Genomic DNA, 15,277 nt, shown 5'->3' with positions numbered 1-15,277 from the left:
ATAATAACAATAATTGGTTTTCCTAATTCTGAAATCCACTCATCCAAGCGGGAAAAAGTTAGAAGTAAATAAATAAGTTTTTTTTTTTATACTACAAAGGTAGCAAACAAGCATACAGCCCGTCTAATGGTAAACGGTCACTATAGCCTATGGATGTCTGCAACATTAGGGGTGTCACGTGAGCGTTGCTGACCCTGAAGAAACCTTAATATGCCCTTTTTGAAAATCCATACTGTAATATCTAGGGCCTATAAAAATTATATGCATATTAAACAGTGTTGCTATTAATTATACATATACATTGTTGTAGGACATGACAAAATATTAATTCTACAAGCGGTAACATGCCAACTTGGGTCATTAGTGGCTACTGTTTAAAACTTTCTGTCATGCGCAGAACAACCCTGCAACAGGGGTTTGTGTATTCATTCATCCCGCAATTCCCAGTAGATTGCTATTCGTCGAGAGATACACACCTATTTGATTTTTAGCTAAAAAGTGTATAAACTTTTACGACTCCTTTATACACAATCTTTTTTTTTATTTATGTGACATGTTTTGTGATTTTCTTTATGTGTATATAAGGTAATAATAAATGCAGTGTACTATAATAATAAATATGGATTAAACCGTACCGCATTTGTTATTGAAATTGGAAGAAAAAAAAACTAAATTAAAAAAAATGTGAACTCGCAGTTATGGAACGTGATGGCAACGGAGACGAGAGTTTTGATATTTTATTAATTCCATCACGGGATACGTTTATAAATGGAAGTGAATATTTGGACTTGCTTTGTTTTAATTCAGTTGCCATTGATATTTGTAGTGAAAGGAGAAAACGCGGCAAAAAGTAAGTAGATTTAGTTTGTTCCACTAACTCCCTTCATCGACACATACATGTGTAGTGTATGTTCATATGGTATTTTACAATTTTACATAAAACTTTTTATTTAGTGGAAGAATTTGAAGCGGTCATATACATTTGGATAATACTTGTTTAAAAAAAAAATACTTATATACTACATTTAGTAATTTTAAACAGTCGATCAAAAGAAAAAAAAATATTTTGAAGTTTACTGGTGTGCCTAGTTATACTTTTGTTTTTCTTTTTTGCTAAAGGTTCAATTCAAACACAATAAGTTTAAATTATAATTTATACACATAAAATATCACAAATTTTATCAACCAATTAAAAAAAAAGGAGATTCTCAATTTGATTGTATTTTTTGTGTTTGTTATCTCATACCTCTGTTAGTTCTAAATCGATTTGGAAAATTATTTTTTTTATATGTAAAGATATAACATAGTCATTCACAGCAGAAATAAAATTCATAGGTACCCAACAACACACAGATGACAGCAAGGATGACACTCAAACTAAAGATTATGAACATAAACCTTTAGAATTCTTAATAAATCGCAATAAAAATGAAGCAACAGACTACTTGTTACCACCCGTTTTTAATGATCACGAGGAAAACGAAGATGACGAAGAAGAGGAAAGCACTTATTTAGATTATTATGACCCTAAAGATTCAAATTATAAAGACTCTCCTGATTTAGCGACAGTAACAAGTAATGTAAATAAAGAGAATCTACCATTAGATGATAAAATACCCGTGCACACAGCGAAGGACAACTTGCCAATATTTTTATTGGAGCCAGAGAATACATATGTTTTTAAAAATAAACCAGCAACGTTGCAATGTCATGCTGCAAATGCTTTAGAAGTGAGTAAAATTGATTTTATTTACAAAAATATTATTATGAATTAAGCATAAATCAACAATTGTTTGTTTATTTATTTTTTGTTTCACTTATAGAAGTTTTAAAAATTTACACTAGATATTGTGGCCTTACAAAACTTTAATAGTTTTGTAGTTATTTATCATTCGAGAGAAATATTTATTTTTTATGTATATTTAAAAAAAGAAAGGGCTCTATTTATGAAAAATAAATTTATAATAATGATTAAATGTTCATCTTTTACATATATAATTTGTACCGAAACAATTCAAACACTGCAGCAAAAAATACTCTAGGGAATGTTTTTATTTATCATTCAGGAAATGGCATTCTAACGTACAATTTATGTTTAAATGTAATTAACTATATAAATATTTTGACACAAGTAAATTATATCATCTAATATCATTATCATATTAATTATTATTTGTCCATTACTGAAATAGATCTTCTCCATAGACTGTCATAAGAAACGGTCCCAAACGGCATAGTTCCGGCATAGAATCAGCCACCCCTTCTTTTTCCGGGGTTTTGTAAGAGACGATTAAGGAACTTATAATTGAGAGATGAACAGCAGTGTTCATCTTAAAACAACACCAAAAGTCTAACTGCGGTTGCCAACCCGTCTGCCAAGCGTGGTAATTATTGCCGAAAAACACCTGATAAGTAATATTATCTATATTTAAGGTTTATTTCAAATGCAACGGCGTGAAAACTCAACCTGATCAATTTATATTTGTTGATCCACAATCCGGAGTAAGAGTGATCGAAGTGGAGCATAAAGTGACCAGAGAGAATGTTGAGGAGTACTTCGGAAGTGAGAAGTACCAATGTTCTTGTTTCGCATGGACCAGTAGAGGACATATTAGAAGTCAGTCAGCCACCATCGAGCTTGCTTGTAAGTGAGTTATGGGAACTGTTTAAAAAAAAAACTTTGTTTTGGAACTAATTTATAAAAAACGGTCTCTAAAATCTATTTTTAAAATTTATTTACAGTAGGCAGGATTTACTAATATACCTGTAGTTTCAATTGAATTCTTATTTAGTTATTATACAATTGAATAATTGATTTAAACTCATATTATATTATTCTGTTACACAATACAATTATTTTGATAAATTTTCCGCAACCAAAGTTATCCACTTATATTTGAATTAACTTATTAAACATGTTTTTTAGAGAATCTGTAACTATCACAGTATCACAATTTTGTCGCGTATTGCAATATACATATTTTACAGAACTTTTTCAAATTCAAATATCAATATTAACACTTTATGTATTTGAATATAAAATTCATTTAACGTGTGGAATATTTCACCAACTTCTTTTTAAATAATTTAAAAATATCATTCACGTCATCGAGTTGCTTTTAAATATCTATTTGCAAAAGAGAACACAATGAGCTCCGTAAACTTGTCTAGCTTGAATCGTCTTTTGTAGCATATATCCATTGCCTCTTGACTTGAAGGCAAAGGAAGTAGAACAATTCTGTCTCAGTCCTTAAAGTTAATAAGATTTAGTGTTTGTCCAGATATAAAGAAGCACTTCACTTTGGCCCCTGAAACGCAGCTGGTCAAGCAGTACATGCCAGCTACCTTCCGATGTGAACCTCCACCTGCTGCACCATTTGCTCAACTGTATTGGCTTAAAAACGGTGCTCCTGTGGTGGCTGATGATAATGTGCAGATTTCGAAAGAGGGTGATCTGCTTATCAAGCGGGTGTCTTTGTTGGTAAATTTATCATTGTCTATTATAATTCTGATAATATTCAGGTATGAAAATTAAAATTATTATATTTGTCCTTTATGTTAATATAATAAAATTGATATTAGTTTCTTTGTGTTTTCGGTCAAACAAATATCTTTAGTCATAGAAAATAAAATATGACAATTAAATTCTAACTTTTTCTTTATTGAAAAGACTAAGGTGCTAGATGAGTTTGTAATTACATCTTTTTTCATATGTCTGAATTAGTTTTTTTTTTTTATACAACGTAGAATGGCAAACGAGCTGACGGCCTACCTGATGGAAAGTAGTAACCGTCGCCTATAGACACAAGCAGTACCATGGACATAACAGAGTATACTGTTTCACCCATGATACCCCCCATGCGTTGCCATTCCTGAGGACTCGGATGTTATTTCTCTGTACCCAGTAAATTCACGCCATATTCCACCCTTAAAACCGAAACACAGCCATGCAAACACAACTGCTTCATGGTTGAAACACGAATGGGACAGAGGTACCCAAGCAATCGACTTTTGTACAAAGTCTCCCTCTGGTCTGAATTAGTACTTTTACCATTTGAACTGTTTCATTTTTTGATGTTTTGGAAACTAAATAATTTTACCATTATAAAAATTTAAGTATGTTTTTAGGATATGGCAAATTACACGTGTGTGGCAGAAAATTTAGCAGGAAAAAGAATATCGGAACCAGCTCAATTAAAAGTTGTTGGTAAGTGGATTGCATACTGTAATCATATAATGTTTGTTCAAATGTTGTAATTAATATAATTAAATATAATGTTTTTATTAATTCAATAATCAGCGCTCAGTTTTTTAAAAAATGGAAATAGAGCGTAGGAAATGTAAAAAAATAAAAAAACTGATTAAATCAAAATCTAGGATCTAGAAATGTATGTTTGAACACTAAGATGAAATTTCACTAAATAAATTTAATTAGTGATGAAATCGCGGGAATAGCAGTAAAAATAACTTAATTTCATTCAACAATGACTTAGTCTATAATGACGTTACTTTTGCTAGTAAGCTATTTGTGTATACAATCAGTAAACGGAGGTTGGACTACATGGTCGGCATGGAGTGACTGCTTCTGCAATTACGAGAATCGGGAGAGGCGCTCCGGGAGACGACGGGAGAGGTCTTGTACTGCACCACCTCCTCTTCACGGTGGGCAACCATGTATGGGCCCCGATGAACAGAAGACTCAGGATTGTTTGGATTGTGATTTAGGTATTTCACGTCATCACTTTTCGACTGTAGTATATCAAAGAGGTAGGAAACAAGAATTGACATGAAGCAGGCATAATTTTATAAGAATAAAAAACATTCTTATACATGTATTACTATTTTTTGTCTTTTTTGTTTTGCCTGATGTTGTATAATACTCCTAATAATATTTGGGATGTTTGTCGTATGTATTGTTACGTACAAATTCCTTTATATAGTAAGAGATAGTGGTATGTAGTATATTAAATTTAATTTTAGAACCCAATAAATAAAATCAATTAATGTAAAATTAATTAAAGTATAAAAATATGAACTTTGATTTTACTTTCAGATTTGTATGTCGACGGTATAGATGGATTAGCTGACGACTCCTCGAGCATTTTATTAGGTAAGTTTTATACTCGTATTGCGCAGAGTCCTTCTAGATCTTTCTAACCTATTGCTATTGATTCTAAGCATTTCAATTTCTACAGTAATTATTATATTTATATACGAGTACTTTATTAAGAAATAGCTACCGGCAATCACCAATATTTAGTAAATAAAAATTCATACATTCATTCATATGAATTTTTACTATTGAAATGTGAATATACTATTAATTTAAAAAAAAATTAAAATTTATTATTGAAAAATTTTTACTCTTAGTGTCTTAATGATTTAAACAATCACGATAAAATTTGGTACGAAAAAAATACACATACTATATGGGAGGAGGACATAGGCTATTTTTATCCGGGTCACTGAACATATTCCAGTCACAAAGATTAGGTTGCGGGCAAAAGTTAACAGAAAATAAAATTGTATGAACTAGTGTGACCTGCTACATTACTAAAGATTCTCGATAAAGTGATAACATTTGTACATTACTCGTACAATAAATTTTTGCTATTTCTCTATAGGCACAGATCGTTGGTCGCAATGGTCCGAATGGTCGCCGTGTGACTCCGACTGCCTCCAAAGTAGACGACGACACTGCCTTAGTGTTACAAGGAAACCTTGCACTGGTGTTGACCACCAACTTGCTCAGTGTCCACTCTGTGTCAGGACTTCCAAGTCTGCGCTCATCAATGATGGTGAGTTTATTTCCTAGATTATATAGATTAACTACATAGTTCATTGAGAGCCAAAAACAGGCCAAAATTTAGTCATATATATACATCTCCATATTTATATATATACGTAATGCTTTAAAACTTGTTTACTTTTAATTAACATATCAAATTTTCAATTATGAGAAGTTTTCTATGTTGAAACAGTATACATGCGAAACAATGTTTCCATATAACATTATGTCACCTAAAACAGCATAAGAGAGGTGACTAAGGTAATTTAATATATGAAAATAAAGATAATGATTATAGAATAAGAGAAATATCAGCAGTACAAAATCGCATAAAAGTGTAAACATATTTGTACATAATAAAATTTCCTTTTATTCGTAGTAACTCCTTTTAAGTTTGATAAATGAAAATCCCTTAAAACTCAGCCTGTTTTAAGGAATTCTTTTGCATACTCAGCCCAACTTTTATCATCATATTGATTGTCATTATCATTAGAAAACTCAGCGTTATACTTTATATAAACTGAATACAGACTCTTTGAATTATATTCTGAACTAGAGAACTTACTGAACTATGTTTTAAAGCGTGTTGTGGAACTAGTTTCTTTCATGTACATTGTAAAGTGTATGCATTGTGTTGTATAAGAGTTCGATATTTAATGTATGCAGTAGCTAACTTTAGTTCACTGTTCTAGTTCACAAGTACCTTCATAAATCATTTTGATTCTGTGTTATCTAAAATGAAAACTGAGTACGACAGTTGCTGTTCCCAAATTATCATCGTTCGCAAGTTGTTTAACTTGTCAGGGAGGTTTGTTTCAGTTTGGGCATAGTGTCAAAACAAGATTGTACCTTAGCACTAACAATTAATGTTACAAACTAGCTTTGAAAATAGAAAAATCAATGTAATAGACTATTGCAAAATGTACCTATATCAGATTTTAAGCACACCTTTAGATATGCAAATAAATGTGAAAATTATATGCAAGGTATTGAAGTAGTTTTAGTATTTTCCCAATGAACGACCAAGTGATACCGAAACAAACATATAAATAGATAGATAAAAATTATATATTAATGAAGTATTTTTGCCGTAACATTTGTATGGAGACACTGTATAGTCTAAGATCATATATTACACAAATTGTGTCCATATATTGAGAGTTTCTGTACAAAACGACAGTGTGTACGACTTCACACTGTAGTGAGGTGATTTTGTTTGGATTACTGGATTCCAGGAAACGGAGCGTTACCTAATTCCCGTCTCTTATAAACTATAAATTAATTAAATATATATCGATTATACAATGCTCAATTATTTTGCAGGATCATCATATTGGCCACTTCTAATAGCTTTGTCAATTGCATTTCTTATATTTGTTGTTAGTGTTATATTGGGAATCAAATATATGAAGATAAAGATGACTGAAAATTCACCGTATGTTAAACCTCCTTCAGGTAAGATATAAGGGTACTGACCTTGGATCTTCTCTTGTGATGTTACAAATATTATGCATATTATGTAATACAGTAACATTACTGTATTACAATATTACAACTCAACGTATTCACTAATGTAATACTTACAGATTTATGAATTGTCTCTTTGTATCTCTAATAACATATATATTTTTTAATTTTTATAAACAACAAATAAACTCGGACTTCGATATGGGATTAACAAAATTAATACGAGACCAATATAGGATTAAACCCTATAAATTGCAAAATAACTATCAGAACAGGTTTAGAATCTGTGAAATTATTGCGTGACATTTTTTTTATAAACAAAATAACATACATGAGAATTAAAAAATGTATGAAATCGCTCTCAATTTAAATCAACAATCTCTGTTTGTAGGTACAAATTATTTTGGAAATGTGATAAAAAGGACGTTAACAAATCAACCAGATTTAACTATACACGAGGAGTTTCACACAATTGATTCGAGACGGACCCACAGACATATGAGCACGTCCACTAATACACGCAACGAACATCTGTATGAAGTACCACAATTGGCTAACAGGTAACTTTTAAGTGTACGATCAGTTACTGGTTATTTGATTAGAAATATTTCGTTTAATTTCGCTACCATTAGTATGTGTGTGACTGCCAACACTCTAAAATTGACCATGTTCAACAAATTTCCATATTAGCTATCAATCTCTGACTGTTATTTTGTCCACGCACGCTTTGCGTCACGTGTTCCATCAATAAACGAGACATCTTCAGGAAAATTATTAGATTGCTGCTCGAAGCCCAATATTAATCGTTCGGTACCCATACTGCGAAACACTAGAATAAATAGTGTTAACTGAATGGTTTGAGATACGACTGGTAGTTCCAGAGATTATAGCGTTCAAACGAACAAACAAATTTTATTATCATATATTTATATAAATAATAAAGTTTAAAATTAATTATTCTAGATTTTAAAGTCTTCGAAGGCTTCCAATCAGCTAAGTAACTCATGGAAGATCTTAGGTACCCTTACATTATAATCTTAGCCGATTATTTTATATTGTTGAACTTTTATTTCAGCTACATCTCCCCAATCGACCACGAGGTAAGGCCCGAGCGCCGCAGCGAACTTGATCGGTTCGCTTGCAAGGACGCCATCGAGTCAGACCGATCTGACTCTAGTTGCTTTATGAGCTGTGAGTTTTTGTGCAGCGTTGCTTTTCGCCTCTTTTCAAAACATATTTTTTGGTATTATTCGTTCAGAAAGTTTGCTATATGTTTAAGATCCACTTTCTAAATAAATATTATAATTTTGTTAATAGCAAAACTTTTTTGGAAAATGCTATTTTAAATAGCAGAAGTGATAAGGATAATATCTTTGTTTTTATGTACTGCTACAAAGGGAAATGATAATTACAATATAATGTAATACCTAGTGATTAATGGTGACATGATGAAGTGACATATTAAATTAAATTTAATAATGCTTTAACATTTACGATTTTTATGATATAAAAAAATAGTTTTTGTATAAAGCAATGTATTATGCTTTTCGTATTGATTCTCTAGATTTATCCTGTAAGATTATATTTCAAATTATTTTTATTGTAACATGATAATAAATGAATTTATATTATTTTACTGGCGAACTCCCATTTTTAGTGCTTTATAAATAAAAGAAAAATAGTACAAATGAATATATACTTTACTTCAATATATTAATGTCAAATTTACATTTCCAGCGGGGTCGTCATATGGCAATGAAAGTGTAGATATGACACAATCGTTAAGAAACAATGCATCAGTCGATTCAAAATTCGTAAACCCCAAGCATATTGAAACTGCCACTTCTAGAATAATATCGAGCGAGGGTGGGTTGTTAAATCTGGACAAATGCGGTGTAAGCCTATTCGTGCCAGACGGGGTCGTGGATAAAAGTGAAGAGTTATTCTCTATAGAGGTCACAGACGAAGATTGGAATAGGCCGACGTTGCAGCAAGGTATGACCCATTTTGTTTTTGTTTATAATAATTCTAAATTTATTATTCCACTGTTCTTATTGGTCAAGAAATAAATCATGCTTTTGATGAGTTTATTTTAGAAATTTAGTTTATTTAGAGTTTATTTTAGATATTTAGAAGTTTTAGAAAATATTAATTATCCATTTTTAATGTAGTGCCAATAGCCTCTTCAACCGACTTAAACCAGGTTGTCTGTAAGAGATTGCTTTAGCGATAAGGCCGCTTTTTGTATATGCACATTCTGTATAAATACTCCTTGTATACATTTCTATTGTGCGCAATAAAGAGTTTATTATTATTATTAAAAAAGAAGGAGGTTTTCAAGTCAGTTGTCTTTTTTTTTGTTTGAAGTCCATCAGTTATAAGCTGTTTGAATTTTTGTTTTACTTGTAAGGATATGTTTACAGGTTGGTTACATAGAAATAGTATCAAAATCTGTTTAGTACTTTAATTTTAAAGTCACAATAACTGGTTTTGCAATAATCGTTTTTTTTATGGAATTTATTTATATTTCATACAAAATGTTTTATTAATCAAATTGATGATAAAATTATGGTCAAGTAAATGATTTTTTATTCTGTGGAAATATTATGCGCACCATAACATTTATCATAGGAAATTATGTTATTGTAAATATAAAAGTGAGTTTGTTTTTCGTTTATACATAATATTTAATATATTATGTGTAAATAATAAGTATAATTATTATTATTAGTATAAAATATATGCTGTTAAATTTATTTTTTTAACCATTTTTCCTTTAATTTTGAACACGAATTATATCACCTTGATTTATTTCACCAATAAAAAAAAAGGAAAGAAGGGTTAAAATTTAGATAGGTATGAATACTTAATCTTGTTGATCATAAAACTGGGTTAGCAAATAGGTCAAACCGTATTGACATTAGCTATTGTAAGTCGGGTCGCGACGTCTAAAACAGGTATATATTGTACACTGTGACCTGAATAGTGAAATGTCATACTTCACCTGGATATAGATAATTCAGACTTAACTATTCGCCGACAGAGTTATAGTTATTCGTGAACCGTATAGCCGAATAGTTATTACGGGCTTATGTATTGCAATCTCAGGCTTCAAATTTTTTTTATACAACTTAGAATGGCAAACAAAGCTGACGGCCCACCTGATGGAAAGTGGTAACCGTCGCCTATAGACATGAGCAGTACCATGGACATAACAGAGTATACTGTTTCGCCCATGATACCCCCCATGCGTTGCCATTCCTGAGGACTCAGGTGTTATTCCTCTGTACCCAGTAAATTCACGCCATATCCCACCCTTCAAACCGAAACACAGCCATGCAAACACAACTGCTTCACGGTTGAAACACGAATGGGACAGAGGTACCCAAGCAATCAACTTTTGTACAAAGTCTCCCTCTGGTAAATCAAATGCCAGTCTTGGGGAATTCTTTAGTAGTATTAATATTTTTTTTAATGGATGATAATGAAATAGTGACTCTGCCTGCGCTATTGGTATACACTGGCATGGCACCAGTGAGGGGCGATAGGTGAGAATGGAAGCAGGTCAGTTAGCTTATCGTGACGAATACAAGAAGTATTAATCACAATGGTTTCCAGGGAGCACCGCGTGGAGGTCGACCTGACAAGGCTTGATAGCAATGGGACCATTAGTCCACATTAATAACAATCCCTTTCTCCCTAGTATTAATATTGAAATTGCCGTATCGATCCCGGCATAGAATAGGCCACCCAATCCTTTCCCGTGGGTGTCGTAAAAGACGACTAAGGTAGAGCGAGGGATGGGCAACAACGTCCCTCTTAAAACATCTCCAAAGCCTAACTGCGGTTGCTAATCCGCCTACTAAGCGTGGCAACTACTGGCAAAACCCCTCAAAGGGGCGGATTATGTTCAGCAGTAGAGAGTTAAAGTCTGATATGATGGTGATTAATATTGGAATGCATATGTATATGATTACATATTTACGCCTGTATATAAGCTGTTTTCAAGAATATAAAAAGATGTTAAAATAATTCGATGTACAAATATATTTGTACCATGAAGGTAGCAAATTAGCATACAGCCCGTCTGATAATAAACGAAAACTGTAGAGTATGGACGCCTGTGTAACGCTGTGTGTGTGTGTGAGGTGTCATGTGCGCGTAAAATACACTTTTTGAAGAAGATACATGAAATGGCAGCGCTTGAGGGGTATCATGGGCGAAACAGTATACCCTGTTATGTCCATGGTACTGCTCATGTCTATAGGCGACGGTTACCACTTTCCATCAGGTGGGCCGTCAGCTTGTTTGGCATTCTAAGTTATATAAAAAAAATACATGAAATTAAATAATTTTGTTTAAAGAATATTGGACTAATATGAATCATGTCAAGCAAATAATATTTAGGTCTTTTTTATTAAAGTTACCACTGCGCAATTTTTATAAAAAAAAAATTGAATTTAGAATAAATAGGTCTAATTAAAAACCATTTTACACAATTTCATAGAAAATGTAGTAAATTAATAATAAATTTAGTAAAATAAATAGATAAATAAATGCTCTTTATTGTTTCCTCCGTAAAATATATTAAATGAGATTGCCGTATCTAAATTTAGTTGCAAGCATATCGTTGTATTTCCCAGGTGAAACACAGCTAAGCCCGGTCGTGCGATGCGGACCGAAGAACTTTCATTTCGGAAAGGGGGTGGTCCTCTCCTTCCCACATTGCGCTTCCCTGAAGAACAGCAGTTGGTTACTATCGATTCTGCAGAAACCCGATGAGATCAACTCGACTGAATGGCGGAAAGTTTTAACTCTCGGCCAAGAAACACCCGGGACCCCGTTGTTTGCCCAAGTCGACCCCGCCAAAGTTTACCTCGTATGTGAGTTCCTGAGCGACTTTGTTTTAGTCGGCCGAAGTTTCACCAGTCTAGACGCCAAGTTATTAAAGATTGCTCTATTCATCTCCAAAAGAATGGACGATAATTATTATAGTTTGAAGGTTCATGTGTTCAACGATACGCCTCACGCCGAGTACGATTGTTTGGAAGATGAACGGAGGGTGGGATGTACTCTGCTTGCCGAACCGAAAGTAGTTTGTTTCCAGGAGAGTTGTTCTGATTTATGCTTCAATATTAGGGATGTGGGGGAGGGATGGAAAATACATTCGGGTGGTAAGTATCAGGAATTACCATATTCGGATATTTGGAATATGGGTGTTAGATCACTGCATTGTATATACGTTCTGCAACAAACAGACTGTATTAACCGTTTGGAGTTGAACATGTCTGTTTATCAAAAACAAAAGCAATCAAACTCTGTTAATTTCAATCTGAAAACGAATGATTTGAATTCGAATTCATGTAATAAGCGTTTTAGTTGTTCGAGCGTGGAAATGAATTGTACCGTTAATATTCTTGAAAACCCTTTCAATTACTCGTCGCTGTCTAAAAATGAGGGCCGTTATAATTTCGTGTTCAAAAACGATGCTGTTTACAGGAGTAACTTTAGCACTGACAATAATTATAAAACAAATGTACTGACTAAATCTGATAGGGTAATACTATGCAAATTATTAGATTCTCAGTCGTCCAAAGGCAACGATTGGCGGTTATTTGCCGAGAAATTGAAATTGGATTCATATTATTACTATTTTTCTAACACGTGCTCACCGACAGAGAATATTTTGAATCTATGGTTGTGTCGTAACAACGATGTGAATATGTTGGTTAATCTGTCTAGAATATTTAGAGAAATGTCTAGAATCGACTGTGCTACCGTCGTGGAACGGAGATGTTGTACGAATTGAGTTATTGTTCTATTTTTTTTAAGATAACTTTACGGCTTTGGAGTTATGCAATAGTGATGTTCCATAAGTTCAGTGTGGGTGGCAAATCTGGTCACTACAACTATAGAAAATATATATAACATGTTATTTATCAATATCAACTATAATAGATTTACTTTTACATTATGCTTATAATTCAATATGATGTTTTAAGTAAAAACTGCCAAAATATCAGTTGTACCACGCTACAATACGCAGAATGTAAGTTAATAAGCGTGTAATTGTAAGAAATTGCAATCATCAACATTGTAAAAAATTTCAATTTTATTTTGTTCATTTTAGTACGAATACCTTTCTGCCTTTATAGGTTTAAAAATCTTTGGTGAGTTGTACCTAATGTTTACGTTCAGTAATATTAGTTAAATACCTATGTACAGTGTCCGACCTAGTAACTTTGCCGTTTGGGGCAAAAATATTATTTTCTTCTATTTTTAACTGTCAGATGCACTCAGTTTTGCTACACCTTATCATTGCTCTTTTGTGTATTTGCCCGACTTGTTCCCCTGGATCGGGCCCTGTCTCTATATATTTACACATAGTAATTTATAATGTAAGAAATATATAATGCGTTTTCAATACTAGGACTTGATCACGTGTTTTTAAATATATATGTTTGCCTATTTCTAGTATGTTTCTATCAGTATGAAGTGCTTAAAGGTTTATAGAGTATGTTTCGGAAACATTAGTTGTATATAATTATATAACAGATGTATTGTTTAGATAAGAGAATCTATATTAAGGTAGCGATTATAAACTTTTTAATTAAACTAACATTTGGAGTCGAGGTGTTTTTAATTTACTCCTGAAGTAGTCGCTTATTAAAATGGTGTCCAGTGAAAATATAATAATGGCTAAAAATAGAAATAAAATAACATTATGATTATACTAGACTAGCAGTTTTCCGTAATTAGTATATTATACCATAAGTGTGTTAATTTTCGCTACAAACCTACTCGTGTACCAAATTACATTCAAATCCGTTCAGCCTTTTCAGTGCGATTGAACAACAAATATTCAAATATCATTACCTATTAAATCAGGCTTTCGTCTGAAAGAATAAAGAAATTAAGAAATGATAGTAATATGAATAAGTATTATTTCTCTGAATTGACCTAGTACTAACTAAGAATAGAATGTGCCACTACTCCTTTTGATCCTTAGAATATCGTAAGACATAATTAGGTAAATGAAATACAATAAACTAGTGTAAAAAGAAAGATAACTTGAATTAAACCCTCATACAAATCTGCCAATGCAACATTAAGTTATTATAACTCTCTCGTAAAGAGAGATACGTATCTAGAATAGTAAGACTTATATTATTATGATGTAATTATAAGCTATCACAAAATTTTAGTAGTATATATAATTATTATAGTAACGAAATTAATTAATCATGAATTAAAATATTCTATTCTTCTATATTTTATGTCCTGGCATGATCACAACGTGGTGCAATCCACGTTGAAACTTCGGCAATAAAAAAGCAGGTATGTTACCTAAATACCTGCTTTTTACCTATAATTTTTTATCGCGTAAGTCCCGATAATGTATTGAAAATATTATATTTTAACTTTCAATCTCTCCTTCTATGGCATGTTATAAACTTATTCTTCATTCCATAATTTCAATCCGGCAAATCTGATTATAGACGACTATTATTCACGCTAGGGTTGTAACAAATCATAGCGGTATAAAATATTCAGTCGAGATGTCGTCGCTAAATAATTTGTTAGTTCGCCGACTACACCGCACGACATCCATTCCCACGTATCTGACCCACATTCTAGGTACTCAAGTATTAACGCTAGGGTTGTGCCGAGCGAGTCAGACGATTGCATTGTTTAATAATTGAGACCACGTTCCAGCAGCGCTCCTTATAGTATAATGGTCTAAGTTAGGAACGGTCGGCGAAATATATAAAGAGTACTGTGTATATAACAAATAAAATAAAAAAAGGACTAGCTTCTTTGCCTGTCCAGACAAGAATAAGTATTTTCTATCCTTTATAATGAATGACTTTAAATATTTGCCCGGCTGACGTCCCCTAGATTGGAACCTAGATTGCTAGTGAATAACAGCGGTAAATATAAAAAGGTACAAGTGAACATAATAATTTCTTCTTGATTTATTCCTCTGTCGCTCATCGTTTGAACCATACATAACAATATCAC

At 32.4% G+C, this 15,277-nt stretch overlaps 1 protein-coding gene across 2 annotated transcripts; it reads left to right on the top strand.

Annotated features, from left to right (window-relative positions):
* Nucleotides 1–438: 438 nt before the first annotated feature.
* On the top strand, nucleotides 439–13,907 carry LOC113511809 (netrin receptor UNC5B-like). Of its 2 annotated transcripts, XM_031913503.2 has the most exons (13): nucleotides 439–850; nucleotides 1,336–1,730; nucleotides 2,434–2,644; nucleotides 3,282–3,481; nucleotides 4,129–4,207; nucleotides 4,543–4,725; nucleotides 5,054–5,110; nucleotides 5,625–5,798; nucleotides 7,112–7,243; nucleotides 7,647–7,815; nucleotides 8,331–8,446; nucleotides 8,993–9,250; nucleotides 11,899–13,907. In XM_031913503.2, the coding sequence occupies exons 1-13, from the start codon at nucleotides 769–771 to the stop codon at nucleotides 13,062–13,064; spliced, it is 3,222 nt and encodes a 1,073-aa protein (XP_031769363.2). In that variant the 5' UTR covers nucleotides 439–768; the 3' UTR covers nucleotides 13,065–13,907. The 2 variants fall into 2 exon arrangements, with proteins under 2 accessions (XP_031769363.2, XP_052753318.1); XM_052897358.1 differs by lacking the exon at nucleotides 11,899–13,907 and having other exon boundaries at nucleotides 8,331–8,355; nucleotides 8,993–9,172.
* Nucleotides 13,908–15,277: the final 1,370 nt, after the last annotated feature.

The sequence above is a fragment of the Galleria mellonella genome, unplaced genomic scaffold (assembly GCF_026898425.1).
Source record: "Galleria mellonella isolate WM207_F2 unplaced genomic scaffold, CSIRO_AGI_GalMel_v1 utg117, whole genome shotgun sequence".
NCBI lineage: Eukaryota > Metazoa > Arthropoda > Insecta > Lepidoptera > Pyralidae > Galleria > Galleria mellonella.
The sequence above is the reverse complement of the archived record's forward strand: the minus strand, read 5'-3'. Positions and strand labels throughout refer to the sequence as shown.